Consider the following 18,036-nt stretch of genomic DNA (forward strand, 5'->3'; position numbering starts at 1 on the left):
ACTTCACTTTCTCTATCTAACACCTCAAAATATGCTTTTGTAGACTTCTAGTCGCTAGTATCAGAATGTGTGCTCACAAAAGTACCTACTATATAAAAATTTAATATACAACCAGGGCCTATTTTACCACTAGGCCCGTAGGTAAGGCACCTGCCTCGGGCCCGTATTTTAACGGGGCCCGGAAATATCATCAAAAATTTTTTATTACAATATCAAAATAGATTTTCAAAATTATTTTATTTTACGAACAGGAAATGATAAATGATAACAATAAGAATTATAATTAAACAATGTTTGATTGTTTAAATAGGTATACATTTTATTTATTGTTCATAAAAATTTAAATTTCTGGTGCAGTATTATTATTACTATTGTTAAATTATATTAGACACGGGGGGAAAACTGGTATTAGCATTCATAGACCTAAGAGCAGCATTTGACACGATAGAAAGGCAAATTGTAGGGGAATGCTTGAGGAAAATAAATGTACCAAACAGATTGATAAAAATTATAGAAAGTACTTACAAAGAGGTAAAAGAAAGAGTACAAATAGCAGGGGAACGATCAGAAGAATTTAATTTGAATAGAGGTACTAAACAAGGAGATAGTCTCAGCCCTTTGCTATTCATAATCGTAATGAATGAATTAATAAGAAAAACTAGAGCAAGAACCAACCAACTACAGACAATAATAGGATACCATAGATTACAACCGGTAACAATAGAGTCCTTAATGTATGCGGTCGACATAGTACTAATAGCAGATTCCGAGAACAAAATGTAGAAAGTAATGGATATATGGGTAGAGGAAATAGAAGAGCTAAAAATGGAATTAAACGAGGAAAATGTAAGATAATGATAATCAACGGCAAAGAAGATAATGAAATAAAGATAAAATGCAAAAACTCAGAACTGGAAATAGTTACAACTTACGAATACCTCGGAAGTATCATTACTAACGACGAAAAATAGACTGGGAAATAACAAATAGAGCAAAGAAATCAAACAAGTTATACTATGCCTTAGCCCCAATACTGGGGAAAAGAGAACTTGCAAGAGAGACAAAAATAAACATATATAACACAATAGTGATACCGACTGTGTTCTACGCAAGTAAAAACTGGACAATTCTGGAAAAATATAAGAGCAGAATAAATGCAATGGAGATGAGACATTTAAGAAGGATAGTTGGAAAGACAAAATGTGATAGATTAAGCAACGAGACTATTAGGAGAATGGCCAACCAAGAACCAATAATGAATAAACTAAAAAAGAGACAAATGAATTGGTATGGGCATTTGATGAGGATGCAACCCAACAGAATTACGAGAAGAATCCACGAAGCAAGGAACATTGCAAAAAGAAAAAGAGGCAGACCAAGAAAAAAATGGATACAACAAATAGTAGAGGCGGGAAAAGTTAAAGAAAAATCACTCGAGGTATTAAAAATAATGGGGGAAACAGAAAAGAATGGAAGAGATGGGTGAATGTAAATTAAAATAGCGATCCCAAATCCGACACCCTGATCGGGTACAAAGAAGGGGAGAAAGAAAGAAAGAAAGAAAGAAAGAAAGAAAGAAAGAAAGAAAGAAAGAAAGAAATTATATTTAGGGCCCCAAAAGGTGTGTAGTGCCTCGGGCCTAATTTGAAGTAAAATAGGCTCTGTATACAACCTGCAACAATAATTAGTTTATACGCCAATATATTTTAACCGGACTACCAGCTGGCTCGCTTAGGTACCACCAGCATTGGAATGCAAATTACAAAGAGTACCTACTCGAGTCGAGGCGTAAATACAACCGCGTTCCCACCAACCTGCACTAGCAACCGCCCAGCAATCGACAATCGACAATCGACTTAGCAATTAATTGAAACGTATTGCCTCCGACACAATACAAATGCAGATTGATAGATCTGCTCCTTCTTGCTACCTACTAGAAGGTAAAGTTGCCGCGTAAGCAATAAAACAATATCTGTAGGCCAGCTATCTTACATAACAAATATTTAAGGATAAAATACGAATTACAATAGAATAGAGACAGGGGGAGATATTATTAACTTTAACACTTTATAAAATAGCTTACGTTGACTAATATGGAGCAACATAATCGTAATCATCCACAAGGAAGAACTTCCTGTAGTTTGCATACCATTAATTACAAGTAAAATTTAATAAAAAATTTTCCTCTTGGTAAAAGGTATATTAGTTGAAGACGCCCTAAAGGGCTACAAACATATAAACAAAACGTTTTCGCTCTGTAACAAGAGCATCATCAGTGTTACAAGAACATGGTGAGCCAACCAAAAAATACAAAGGTCAAAGCCTTTAAAAAAACAGACAAAAGTCTTATATAAATGAATACATCGAAAAATCCAAGGGATGGATAAAAATTCCTAAGGATACGGCCCTAGGGCAACATATGACTCCCACACGTGGTAAGTGGGTCAAAAGGTAACTAGGTCATTATGTTATAAGAGGTGGCAGGCAACCTCTTGGGAGTCATATGTTGCCCTAGGGCCGTATCCTTAGGAATTTTTATCCATCCTTTGGATTTTTCGATGTATTCATTTATATAAGACTTTTGTCTGTTTTTTTAAAGGCTTTGACCTTTGTATTTTTTGGTTGGCTCGCCATGTTATTGTAACGCTGATGATGCTCTTGTTGCAGAGCGAAAACGTTTTGTTTATATGTTTGTAGCCCTTTAGGGCTTTTTAAACTAATATACCTTTTACCAAGAGGAAATTTTTTTATTAAATTTCACTTATAATCGTAATCATTAAATCAATTTCGGCAGGGGTACTTGTCCAGAAAAAATGCTTGTTTTCTTCAACAAATTTCCTAAAAAGAAATTTTGAATAATAATTTACTTAAACATCACCATCACAGTACTACAGCCGTTAAAGAGCCTTGACCTGTTCAGGCTTTCTGCATCATTCTACTGTGTTCCTTACTTGGCTTTTCCATTTGGCAGCACCGATCTTCTAAGCATCCTGTGTTACGCTGTCTATCCAACTAAGCTTTGTTCTGTGCCATCCTCTTATTCCCACTGGCTGCGCTATTAAAATTATTTTTATCATATTCGGTTCTGGGGCCCGGGTTACATGTCCTCCTGAAGATTTCACTTGATTGCAGTGGTAATATCTTTCCCACCAAATTCATGTTTGTAGAAATGCTGTATTTTAACGTTATATCTTTTTATAGTTCCTATATACAGGGTGTTTGGTAACGAATGGGCCATAGCTTAACCTTAGATTCCTGAGGTTAAAATGGGTGGATTTAACCTAACTTAGTTTAGTACGAAAGTTGATAATAATCGAAATACAGGGTGTCAAAGTTAAACTTTTATTTTATTTATTCTTGATTATTTCCTGACAAGCATGGGATAACAACGCGAAATTTGGCAAGCGGGGGTTTTTTGGGACGAGAAATCTAAATTCTCCACTAGAAATTATATATTACCCAGAGGGCGCCACATACGACTTTCACGCGCTGATTCAATACGTTCAATTTTTTTATTACCCACTCTACATAGTTTTTGAATCAAAACTTTTATTCCCCTATTATTTTTACTTAAAAAAGGTATACTACATTCATCTCACTAAACTCAACAATTGTAATCAGCGATGCAAAATAATTTTTTGCATACATGTCGTTGTAGTTACACCCGAAAAATAAACCTTAAACCAGAATAATTTCCAAAAATGCATCGCAAATTCCTACAAATCGAATTTGCGATGCAATGACATAAATTTGAGAACTTCAATTTTAAGCAAAATATAATTATACTAGCTATCATTTTTAAGCAAAAATATTAAGAGAATAAAACTGTTGATTCAAAAAGTATGCAGAGTGGGGGATAAACAAATTGAACGTATTAAATGAGCGCTGGAAGACCTCTGGGTAATACATCATTTTTGGTGAAGAATTGTTGTCCCATGCCTGTCAGGAAATATCCAAGAATAAATAAAATAAAAGTATGACTTTGACACTTAGGTATATCTTTTTTGTTATTTTAATAGTTTTCAACAACTCACGAATGGTATTTCCTCTATTTAACACAGCTTCCTTAGTCTGGATCGCTATCCAGGGTATTCTGAACATTCATGCCTCTATTCTACCACTCAAGCATCTAAAATGTCTCTAGGTCATTAATGGTATCAGCCTTCAGGGTCCAGGTTTTGCAGCCATGTAACAACACTGAACAAATATAGCATTTGATCATACTTTGACGTAATTTTAAGTTTAAGCGATAGTTGCCGAAAAATTTATTTCACTTTAACAAAATGTTGTGCGAGGTAGGTACACTTTAATTCTGCATTTGGTCTCTTTACTTGGATCTACTTGGTCTGTAATGTAGCATTCCAGTTTAAAGTGAGTAACTCTCTCAAAGTTTTGTTGATATATCTGTAGGGAATCATTGTAGTAAGATTGCCTTTGACGCTTTCATTTTTAGATCCGTTTCTCTTCCTGTTATGTTTACGCAATCCAATAACTCTTGGAGGCCCTGGAGGCTGTGGCATAAGATAATAGTATGGTCCGTGTGTCTAAGATTATTAATTAAATCAGTTCACTATTAATTTTCTCTATCTGATAATATAAATATAAATCTGCGTTATCACAAATTTTTCCGTCTGCCTTTTCAAGTACTTGACCATTTTTAAGTTTGTTAATTGCGGAGGTATCCCAGCAAACAGACTTGTGACCAGTTACGTGATGATTACGTTAAATTTACGGCAAATTTCAACGAATACGTAACTCGGTGATTTATGACGGGAAAAAAACGTATTTCACTGCCAAATCATTCACCTCTATATTAGTGCTTCCTTTATACATGTTTTACATTAGAATAATATAAAATCATAATGACGAATATAGTACATGTTTTGTATAGTAGGTGTGAATGTCGGTTACATCGCAAAGGTACGTTTATTTCACGTAATAATCACGAAACAGAAATAACTTCCTTTGGCTAAATTTTGAGAAATATTTGGAAAACAAAATTTTACAACATTTTTAAATACGTATCGCTTGAATTTTACTCACTGTATTTTATGGGCGTCGAATAATTAGATGTATTTCACGTAAAAGTAATGTAAATAATACCAATATTTAAACAAAAATTTATGATTTTACTTTTAAAATCATTTAGCATAACTATTTCAATCCAACCTTGATTTAAAGCTATTTTTGCTATTTTTTTCTTTAAAAATATCACAGGAGCTAAAATAATGTTGAGTCTAATTTTCAAATCGCGCGCGGTGATGACGTACTACCACTCCTTTCTCCTTTAAATACCATCACGTGACTAACATAGTTGGTTCGAAAACTAAATTAATCGATTTATCGAATAATACGTTTCGATAGGATTATTTTTTTATATTATTATTCTGGTATTTAAATAGATTTTTAGTAAGACCAATTAGTTAATAGTAGAAGAAATTTAAAAACAAAAAAAATATGTAATACTAATTTAAAGGAAGTAGAATAGTTTAACTGTAATTTAAACATAATCGATTTTTAGAATCGATGATCATAACCTCTAATATCAGCTTCTCACATTTCCATCACATATTACATATCACATTTCACATTTCTCACAACTACAACAAAAAGTGAAACGTGAAGAGCTTTCTTTCCCTCGTTTTATTTTAGGCGGGTTTATTTATAATAATGTCTTTCGTATTAACGTTTACCTCACTGCTTGAGGGTGGAAGTGCAATTAGAAAAAAACAAGAAGTGTCCTCCTCGAAATAAAAAGTGACCTGTGCTGTGTTTGCATCTTTTTTAATGTGTCGGTAGTCGGTACCATTTTTGGTGCATTATCTTGTATAATAATTATACAAGACAAATGTTTTAAAGTTTCTAAATTGTACTAAATAAATACATACATTGTTAATACTTTATATCCTTGTTTTATTTATATCATATGAGGATAATAGTTACGTGATTCGTAAGTTAATTGTGGTCGAATTATTTACGTGAACCGAGGACGTATCTTTCACGTGAAAACTAATATATACGTTCCCTAAAAGATACGTTAATCGACACGTGTTTGCAACGTGAATTTCCCGAAACATTTTATTGCTATTTAAGGTAGATAACACGTCTATTGAAGACGAGTTATTCACGTAATTTAAAGACGTATTTTCAATTTGACATTCCAACCAAATTTTCACGTAAAATTCACGTAAGAAATTTACGTATATTGGTGACAAATGTACCCAAAATTCACGTCATTAACACGTCGGTCTGTTTGCTGGGATATTTAAGTTTCTTGTGAAAATTGAAATTGTCGTGTTTTTTTTTTGATGTCTTCTATTTATTTACATGAGTTCTCACTATTTGGCTTGCTTAATCTTTTTTACGAGTTTGCTGTATATCTATTTTTACGTCTTCGTCGAATAAAACGTCATTTCTACGATTTCATATTACATTCACTAATTTTTTGCCAACATTGTAGGTGTTTTCAAAGACTTTCTTATATATAATGTTCTTGAACTCCTAAGTGGAGCATAGAGCTTCAGTGAAAACGCGCCATCGGGTTCTATTTTGCGCTAGGGCCTTCACCTCATTCCAAGACTTTCCTTGACTTCTTACCTCGTCCATGATGGATCTTCTCCAAGTTTGTGCTGGGCGACCTCTTTTTCTTTTTCCTTGGGGATTTCACTCTAGGGCAGTTTTTGCAATACTGGAACTATCTTTTCGGAGTGTGTGACCTATCCACCCCCACTTTCTGGATTTTATTTCATTTTCTACCCTATTTTGTTGGGTCAGGTGTAGCAGATCTTCGTTTCTGATGGTGTTTGGCCAGAAAATACGCACAATTCTTCGTAGACATTTATTAACAAAGACCTGCAATTTGTCTGTAAGGGATTTTGTCACTTTCCAGGTTTCACATCCATAGAGTAGAACAGATATAACATTTGACTGGAATATTCGGATCTTTGTCCTTGTAGTATATTCCCCAGACCTCCAACCAGGGTTAAGCATGCTGAATGCTTGTTGAGCTTTTCGTATCCTTATACGAATATCGTTTTCTGTACCTCCGCTTTCTGTTATGGCACTTCCAAGGTACGTGAAGTTTTCCACATTTTCAATCTGCATGTTGTCAATATTAAATAGCTTGTTGTTCCTTGCGTTTATTCTCATGGATTTGGTTTTACTAATATTGATTTTTAAACCTATTTTATTTGCCTCAGTGGATAGTGTTTCCAATTGGTCGGCCACATCCTGGAACCTTTGTCCTAACAGGCAGATATCGTCGGCATATTCCAGATCACTTAGGCGTGTGGTTAACGTCCATCGTATCCCTTTTGTGTCGAAGTCTAGTTTGGAGAGAACATAGTCTAGAGCTATGTTAAACAGAAACGGAGAAAGCACGCATCCCTGTCTGACTCCAGCAAGTACGTCAAATTCGTCACTGTTGATCCCATTGTGTCTCACGCTGCACGTCGCCTCAGTGTACAGTGACTTTATAATCGAAATTATTTTATGTGGAATGTTTCTTAGCTCTAAAATTCTCCATAAAGACTCTCTTACTTCCTCTAAACCCTATTGTACGTAAATCTATTTTCTGAACTTTCTAAAATATTTTCAGCTATAACAGGATATAGGTACATAGTTTGACTGGCCTAAGAGCAAAACTTGGCACTGCACCATAAACTAGTTATACTGATGCACGTAAACTATAATAAGTACTTTTCAATTGAATCTTAAATGGTGAATAGTGAATAGGAATGGAATGAACTAAAATGAAGTATGGTTGTGTTTTCGCATTCTGATACAAGTGATAAAATATGTATGCTCGGATGATGATGAAGTGGTCTAATTTAATACTGATGAATTTTGTTTATAAAATAGATATATATTGCAGAAGGTCTTTAGAGTATTTTGTAAGTTTTCGAGAAATTTGAACGAAATGTAAATTCTTTAATTGCTTGGAGTATTTGATCCAAGAACATTTTAGTCTTCTATCTAAAATGCAAAGTTGTTTTAAAAGTTATAAACTATTAGATATAAGAAAGTTACATAAAGATTTGAAAATTAAATTATTTATTTCTGTAAACTTTTTTCTTTTGTTTTACTTGACTGCTCAGTCCAGAATATTTTGCTTCCTAAGTTGTTCTTTTGATGCTCTCCTGAATCTCTCTGTTGTTTATTCTTAAAAAAGTTAAACTATCTTCATTTTTGAAAACTTACTGTATTGTCTTATCTTGCACCTCCATACAATTTATTGTTTCCAAAGATGCACTGTAGACCTTGGAAATCCCTGTCTCAGATCTTGTTACACATTAAATTCTTATGACCTATTTCTTTCTAAGCAAGTCCGCTTTTCTTTAATGGCATCCTAACTAACTGCGGAAGTTTTATAATATGCCGAGAGTCATATCACTGTCTTGTCTTCTTGTAATTATGTCAGAGGATTGATTAAAATTCCTATTTCATTCGAAAAGTTAAGACGACGAATAGTGTATAGCTATGCAAATAATCTATAGTTGCATTAAATAATTACAGCTGATCAGTAAACATAAATTAGGAATTTATTAATTTAAAATTTACTTTATTCTGTTTACGGTATATTTAATAAAGTTTTCTATTGATGTCACAAATTTCGTTTTGATGTTAATATTTTATGTTAATAAAGTTAATATTTTAGCATTTTCACAAAATACAATGAATTTTGTCCAATAGCAGGTCTCTTTTGAGTGGTCAAACCTGTATATTTAAAAATATAGAACGACAAATTTTAAGGTCTTGAAGAATTGACAAATAGTTAATTTTATATATGCGTTACTTTTAAAACAAACGGTATTCATAATTAAATTAGCAAAATATTAATAATAAAAACAGCTGTTCTTTTAATACAAAGAAGTACAAAATACAAAAGCTTTACGATGAAATAACAAACAATGATTTTTTTTATTTCATTGTACCGGTTTTATGTTCTGAACATAGTTTAAAATCTGCAAAAGTATTTTTTAAATATTTTTTTATTGGGTGTTAACTATTTTTATACAGAAAAATACTACAGAAGTTAAATAGATTTGCTCAATATTTTTGTTAAATTAGTTTATTGTTGAAGATATACATAAATAGGATATAAAGAAATAAATTATCTTTGGAAATGTGATGATGCTAGAGATAGCATGCTGGAATTGCAGGATATGCGATTGGTAACGCGTGTTTTCAAAAGAGATAATTATAGAAAGTCCATTTATCACATCACTATCAGATAGATTATTTAGCTAGAAAAAAAACGAGAATATGAGTACTGCAAGGTACGGTATTCGCCAAAATAAACAGTAGCAAAATTTAGACGGCTGGCTGTGAAATAATTGCAGACGCAATACATACAATATTTATTTGTTTGGCTTTATCTGTCATAGCTATTAACACTGCTCTAGTATTAAAACCGTAGTGAAAATGATTCTCAAAACTGAGAAGAAAGTGCTTATAGTAGAGAATTATTTCTGCTCAAACGGAAATAGACGAAATAATGGCAAGTCTCTGAAAACATTAAACAGAATGGAAAAATCTAAATAATAGAAACTAAAATTTTCCCTTATTTATAATGGAAAATAAAAAAACTATAACAGTAAGTAAAGTTTCTAAAAATCGATTTGGTTTGCATCAAACTTAAAGCAGACCTATTCTTTTTTATATAATGACTAACTAGATTATTGCATGAAATAAATAAATGAATGATGATCTCATAAACACAGGAAGCAAAGTATTTATTATGGTTAAATATGGAGATAAAACCGAAACACCTGAAATATCTGAAATTGTTTAATATAAAATATAAATCTAATACGCCTATCCGACATAATCTTCAATGTTTAAAAATGACTCCGACTTTACTTAGTAACAAGACAATTACTCAACACACAATACAACATAATGTACAAGAAAACCAATAAATTATTAATATTGCAAAATTAATGAAGAATGGATCTAACATTAAGGCTATGGGTACATAATTCGCAAATATTTTACGTGTATCCCTACTTTTTCTGTCTTTACACGGCAAATTACGCGTAGTAAAATTCACACTGGTATGGATATGTAAACATTATTAGAATGTCATTTTACTTGAAAATGTCATCATTAATTTAAAGAGATGGGTTTTGAATGTTCTTGGATAACTGTTATTTTTATAATTGGAAATTATTAATTCAGTTAATAAATGTGATAATTTTTCACTAACTATGTATTCAGTGATTGTAATAATTTATTTGTACATCAAAGACTAATACTCAATCGAGAAAAGAGGAAAAGTGTTAAAGTGATTTTTTAATAATATATTGTTATGGAACGCTTCCAATTTTGAACATCTTTAACAACAAAATACTTGGATCACAGAATATATTTTCCTGATGTATTCTCTGCTTGGATCTTCCACAAATAATACACAATAAATAACTTTTTATTAAGTTCACGTCTTAAATCAATTATTTATCAAATACACTATATTTTAATAATATTTAATCAATAACTCAACATATTCCCGATGCAATGTCAAATATTTAAAATTGTCACTGATTGTCAGTGTCTGACTGACAATATATGCTGACAATATTATATTCGGCTTAGTGCGTTGTAAGACAAAGATAGATTTGGAAAATATTACCACGGCATTGTGTTTATTTTTTTCAAATCCTGAAAAAACTAATAAATATTTTTGAAAAATTTAAACGCAGAATGAAAGACTAAATTATTACCGAGGGCCGAAAGTCCCTTAGAATAAATAAAATTTTTATTTTGAATGACATATTTGAAATTAAAAATCACACTAAATTTTCTCTTAGTTTTTCACCCCTGTAACTTATTAAAATAAACATTATAGAAGTTCTCAGGGACTTTCGGCCCTCGCTAATAACGTGATCTTTCATTTTGCGTTTAAATTTTTCAAAAATACTTATTAGTTTTCTCAGGATTCGAAAAAAATGAATCCCCATTTGAATAGCATTGCAGCCGATAATAGGTACCGATCCTCTTAATGTTTTTCAATAATCTTTTTCAGATATTAAAAGCCACTTAAAACTTTCAAAATTTACCCAGATAATCTGTTTAATATGAAAAACATTATATAAAATTTAAGCACATTCGCTCAATTAGTTTTCCCCAAATTATTTTGCAATTTAAATTTAATAAAAATATATTAGTTTTGAAAAATATGTACAATTGCACAGCCAACAAAAAATTTTTAGAATTTTTTATTGCATATAAAAGAACAGTCAAGCTTTCAAATAAAATTCTACCTAATTATTGAAGAGGAGAGCCTATGAAATTTTTTAAACAATTGTACACTTTGTAAGTTGGTAAGTAAACAAACAGAATAAAAAATAAAAACCTCATCTTGTAAAAGGTATATTTAAAATCCCTAAAAAGGGCTGTATCACAACAAAACGTTTTCGGAATCAATATTCCATCATCAGTATTTTCACAGGTTTTCATGCTTTAAGCCACCAAAATGTACGGGTAAAAACCCTTAAATTGATATTAAACAATTGGGGTTACATTATGTTATCTGATTTTAAAGGATGTTAAAAATATTTCCAGATTAACCCCTGGCATCACATGACATCAACCTTTTTAGGGATTTTAAATATACCTTTTACAATATAAAGTTTTTATTTTTTGTGATTTATGGTATACAGCCAGTACAGGAATTTTTTTCCTTGTGATATTTTTAAACAGAATAACTTTTATTCAAAATCGAAATATTTAAAAAATTTAAAACTAAAAATTACTTGACTTTGATTGATAAAAACTACTGCAATATATAATTATTAACATTGAGGTTATAACTGAACGAACCACAAATAATAAACATGACATAATTTTGCAAGAGAATATTCATTTAAACGTAATTAAGCGCTTTTAAAATTGTTATATTTGAAAGTGTTAACTCATGGAACCCCAATTAAAAAAAATTTTGAACGTGTGATTTTTCATTTTTAAGTCGGCTGAAATTGATATCCTTACCTATGCCCTAGGCCTCTCGTCAATTTTTAGTATTTTAGACATTTTTAATGGTAAAGTCTCTTTCGAAATACTAAGTATCTTTTTGACAAATCTTATTAGTTCAATGTAAAATCCAAAATAAGAAAACGCAATTAGCAGACATTTAAAAGAAGTTAATATGTTACATAAAATCTGTTCAATTAAAAGTTGTGAAAATATTTCCAAACTTACCCTAAAACATTTTAAAACTTGAGTATACTTGCTTGGAAAAATTTTTTAGAGGAAAGCAACCAACATGCGATAAGATATCCCGTTTTTTTCAGTCACTGTCAAAAAACCTACCTTATTTAGGTTCATAATATGTATATGGAGGCCTCATTTGCTCTGAGTCACGTGGTCGATATCAGTTTAGAAACAAAATGCTAATTGAGAATTGAAAAAGTTATTATATTTATTTATGAGCTTAAAAATTGCACAGTTGTTTAAAAAATCCCTAGCCTCTCCTGTTCAATGGATGTTAATTATTCATATTTTATTTCAAAAGTTAAATGCCCTTGAAATGAGTGCATAATTTTGAAAATTAACAACTTTTTTTCCAGCACTTTTTAGCCAACTCTTATTGAGAAATCTACCCAATTGATTATGCTGAAATTCTGTGCAGTGTTTTTTTTTTATTAAATAGCTTGCCAGTATAAATGTTCGAAGGTTCTATGTGGCGCTTAACTGAAAAATATTCTTAAAAAATATTGCTTTTTGACCATTTTTAAAGATTTTTACTACTTTGGCAATAATAATAATTATTTTTTTTTAATTTGCAATTAATTCTGTCGTAGTCATTTTAATTCTATTGCAGTAAATTTAATTACAAAACATTTTTGAATTCACAATATTTTTCTAAAATGCATATCTGCCGAGATATAATATGTAGCAACGAAAATGAAAATTGTATATTTGTTTATAAAATACCTTTGGAAATATACTCATATAGTCCAGGGCGCATATGTTTTGAGATGGACGTTGAGAGGTGACTTAAATTTTTTTGCAGACATTACTTGGAATTAACTCATATAATAATAATTGAGTTATCCTCCCACTCAGAAAGGTCCGGAACATTATTTAAATAATCGAAATGTCAAAAAATGAAGGAAAAATTCGATTTTTTTCTTCGTTTTTTGATTATAACTTTCAAAGAATTCACTTCCGAGAAAAGTAGCACTGACATAAAAGTTGCGTAATTACATTTCCTGCAATATAGGATTGGTTAGAATTTTTAAGAATTGTCACCCTTGTTGCAAAATAGCATTAATTGCGAAAAAACATTTTACGTTTTTCACACATTTATGCTACAGTTAGGACCTTCATCTTTTACACACAAAAACTTTATGTCAAACAATACTATAAATTTGATTAGGATCGGTTCAAAATATGTTGCAAAATAAATTTTGCAATCCAGCTTTCGCAAAAAAAATTCACTTTTTCAAAATGTTGCAGGACTGAAAATAAAGCAGATAGCAAGTTGAATTATTTTCTCCATATAGAAGAATACTGTACCTTTCATTTTTGGTATTTAGTTCAGAGAAATAACGAAAAAAAATAGCCTATTGGTGACACAACCCCCTCCAGGCCGAAACCAAATTTTTTGAGTAATAAGGACATCTATAATAATAACCTATATATATTTCCTGCAGCCGATTTTGATGATATACATAGTTATAAACAAATGAAGATCAAAAAACAGTAAATTTTCGCTTTTTTCGTCTATTACTAAGAAAATAGTCATTTTAAACAAATTTGAGAGTAAGAAACTCATAAACGATGTAAAAAACTTCAATATGGCGTTTGCTTAATATGTCTATCCTTACTGGTTGCTTAGAAAATTGCAAAATAAATCATAAATTTTGAGGTTTTATAAATATTTATAACTTATGTAAAAATTAACTTAGAAACTTCTTATTACACGGAATGCTGAGACTTATGGTGCTTAATTCATACCCTAAATTTCGAAGAAATTGGTCAAATAGTTTAAAAGTTATTTAATTTGTTTTTCCCAAATTTATTTTTTTTGCAACACTGTAAGTCAGAAATTGATGAAGCTACAGTAATACTTTGGATAGTTTATGGAAGAAGGAAATTTACAGTATTAATTTAATTAAAAAAAATTACAAAAAATAATTATAAATATTGCAAAATTATTTTGCAAAAACATGTGTATTAAATAAATTGGGGGGGGGCTAACTTTGTCCCTAATTGTCCTAGGACAGTTGTTTTTCTTTCTAAATGTGTATAAAAATTCAGTCTTTCTAAATATGAAAAAATAATTTTTCTACAGGTAACGGTTAAAAAGTTATTCTAATTGTTTATAAGTAAGCAAAAAATCGACATGTTTTTTCAAAATAATTTTACACTGTTTAAAATTATTTTTTGTCATTTATTTTTAGTAATGGTAATAGTATAAATGTTCTTCTTTCATAAACTGTCCGAAGTATGATTGTAGCCTCATAATTTTCTGACTTGTAGTGTTGCAAAAAAAATGAATTTGGGATAAACAAATTAAATAACTTTTAAACTATTTGACCAATTGCTTTGAAATTTAAAATATAATTTAAGTACAAGAAGTATCAGCATTCCGGGTAATAAGAAGGTTCTAAGTTAATTTTTACATAAGTTATGAATATTTTTAAAAACTCAAAATTTATGATTTATTTTGCAATTTTCTAAGTAACCAATAAGGATGGACATATTCAGCGAATGCCATATTGAATTTTTTTATACGATTTATGAGTTTCTTACACTCAAATTTGTTTAAAATGCTTAACTTTTTGGTAATAGACGAAAAAAGCGAAAATTTAGCGTTTTTTGATCTTCATTTGTTTATAACTATGTATATCATCAAAATCGGCTACAGGAAACATATAGGTTAATAATATAGATGTCCATACTACTCAAAAAATTTGGTTTCGGCCTGGAGGGGGATGTGTCACGAGAAAAATCTTATTTCTCTGGACTAATTCGCAAAATTAAAATCGATTAACTACTATGGCGCCAGGAATTTTTTTTAAATAAACAATAAATTTTGGTGTTACGCGCAGGACAGCGGTGTTCGATTCACACAAGTTGATTTCCATCAAAATTTCTTCCAATCTTTATCTAATATATGATTTTCTTACTCTATATTTTGTTGTATTTTAATATTTTATTTTCACAAAAATCAAACTAATTTGATTATTGTTTGTAAAATATTGTTTAAAAAATTGCATATGTTTAAAAATAATAAACTTTTATTCTATTAGTTAAAATAAATGAACAAAGAAAGTTTTTGCTAAAAAAAGTGGTATTTCAAAGGATATGGGTATGTGTTTTAATTTTGCAATAAACAAATTTATTATTTATATCGAAATGTACTAAAAATTAAAATTTATCAATCATTATCAAAGGTCATTGGTATGCCCAATCAGAGCAAACTATCCGCAAAAATTATTGTTTATTTAAAAAAATTCCTGACGTGGCGGTTAACCGATTTTTATTTTGCAAATTGCAAATAGGTACAGTATTCGTCTACACGTAAAAAAAACTCAACTTGCTGTCTGCTTTATTTTCAGTCCTCAACATTTTGAAAAAATTAATTATTCTTGCGAATGCTTGATTGCAAATTTTATTTTGCAAAATCTATTAAACCGATCTTAATGAAATTCACAGTATTGTTTTATTATATCATAAAGTTTTTCTGGGTAAAACATGAAGGTCCTATATGTAGCATAAATGGTCGAAAAACGTAAAATGCGAATACTTCTTTTTATTTTTGTCTTTTTCCTAATTTTTGCTATTTTGCAACAAGGGTGGCAATTTTTGAAATATTTAACTAATCCTATATTGTAGAAAATTTAATTACGCAACTTTTATGTCAGTACAACTTTTCTCGGAAATGAATACTTTTAAAGTTGTAATCAAAAAACTAACAAAAAAAATCGAATTTTTCCTTTATTTTTTGACATTTTGATTATTTAAACAATGTTCCGGACCTTTTTGAATGGGAGGATAACTGAAATATTATTATATGAGTTATTTTCAAGCAATTTCTGCAAAAAAAATATGAGTCACCTCTCAACGTCCTAATATTTTTTCAGATGCGCACTGGTCTAATAGGGAAATTATAAGTTTTTATAATATTTCGAATTACAAAACATTTTTGAATTCACAATTTTTTCCTGAAATGCATAGCTGCCGAGGTATAATATGTAGCAACGAAATTTAAAATTGTGTAGTTGTGTAATAAAACACCTTTGGAAATATACTCATAGTGAAATTATGATTTCTAATAGTGTTTCGAATCAATTAAAGCATAAAAAATATAATTATTCTAGGTACGCGATCTGCCGAAATGAAAATGTTTTATAATGAAAATTTTAAGATGAAAAAATAGTTTTTTAATACAATTTTTGTGTTCTCATTTTCAAGTTTTTATAGTTTTTCGTCAGACGCATTGCAAGTTGTTAGTCCCAGTAGCATTTCATATACTCTCTAGGAAAAACCTGTCATATAATATGTTATTTAATCTAATAATATTGTGGTTTTAATAACATTTTTAATAAGAAGACTGGGGCTTTTTCTCCTCGGAAACCTTGTAAGCCTTTACGAAAGGCCTAATTAATATTTTGTATAGAAATTGTATAGTGATTTATTTTCATAAATACTAGATAACACAAATGCTAAAAAGTATTTGATTCTATTTAAAAAATTATCTTCATGTTAATGGTAAAATCTCCATTGAAAATTTGCGGTATCTTTTTGGGAATTCTTATTAGTTCGATATAAAATCCAAAATGGAAAGCTCTCAGTTAAATGGATTTAAAAGTAGTTTTCAATTATTTTTAACATCTTGCTACATAAAAGCTGTTCATATATAAAAGTTGTAAAAATATTTCAAACGTTACTCTACAACACTTTAAAATTTGCGATCTTCAAACTTTAAAATACGCTCGCTCGGAAAAATTTTTTGAGGGAATATAATATTCCTCATTTTTAGTCACTGTCAAAAACCTACCTTATATTTAGGTTCATGTGTCTATGGATGCCTCATTTGCCCCGTGTTTAGTGCCCCAAGTTATTGGTCCCAGTAGCATTTCACTGAGTCTCTAGAAAAAATCTGTCATATAATCTGTTATTTAATCTAATAATATTGTGGTTTTAATAACAATCTTAATAAGAAAATTACGGCTTTTTCTTCTCGGAAAACTTGTAAGCCTTTACGGTAGGCCGAATTAATATTTTGTATACAAAATTTATAGTGATTTATTGTCATAAATACTAGATGAAAAGTATTTGAATCTATTTAAAAAATTATCTTCATATTATTGGTGAAATATCTATTAAAAATTTGCGGTATCTTTTTGGGAAATCTCATTAGTTCAATAAAAAATCCAAAATGGAAAGTTCTCAGTTAAATGGATTTAAAAGTAGTCTTCAAGTATTTTTAACATTTTGTTACATAAAAGCTGTTCATATAAAAGTTGTAAAAATGTTTCAAACCTTACTCTACAACACTTTAAAACTTGCGGTATTTAAACTTTAATATACGCTCGCTCGGGAAAATTTTTTGGGGGAATAGGATATTCCTCATTTTTAGTCACTGTCAAAAAAACCTACCTTATATTTAGGTTCATGTGTCTATGGAGGCCTCATTTGGTCCGAGCCGCGTGGTCGAACTTTTTCGACCGGATGGAGACGCGAGTCGGTCGATAAACGTCGGCACACTGACTGACCCGCTACAACAACGTCGTCGACGTCGCGACGTCGGCGTCGCTATGCCTTCTTGTTCATCTTCTTTCCGCTACCCCTATCCCCACTCGTTTCGCCCACATACAGAGTCATACTTACACATTGATACACAAGTTATTTTTTTTATGAACATTGAAATCAATTACATTTGCATTACGATGCTCTTTCGGTCCTTTTAGAAGATTTGATAATAAAGTTTAACTAGTTGCAAATCCGACTGTTGTCACCGCTGTTTCTATTGCAAATAAAAAATACTAAACGCAAGTTATGTTTGAAGACAAGGAATTTGCTGGA

The 18,036-nt window shown here is 30.5% G+C and overlaps 1 protein-coding gene across 1 annotated transcript in view; it reads right to left on the bottom strand.

The window, feature by feature from the left end:
• Positions 1–17,706, bottom strand: part of LOC114334647 (uncharacterized) — a 702,930-nt gene extending 685,224 nt beyond the window's left edge. The window contains exon 1 of the mRNA XM_028284740.2: positions 17,611–17,706. Within this exon, the coding sequence (XP_028140541.1) occupies positions 17,611–17,627 (17 nt within the window). The 5' untranslated portion in view covers positions 17,628–17,706. The remainder of the gene's footprint in view (positions 1–17,610) is intronic.
• Between the last annotated feature and the right edge of the window lie 330 nt (positions 17,707–18,036).

Source organism: Diabrotica virgifera, chromosome 7 (assembly GCF_917563875.1).
Source record: "Diabrotica virgifera virgifera chromosome 7, PGI_DIABVI_V3a".
Lineage (NCBI taxonomy): Eukaryota > Metazoa > Arthropoda > Insecta > Coleoptera > Chrysomelidae > Diabrotica > Diabrotica virgifera.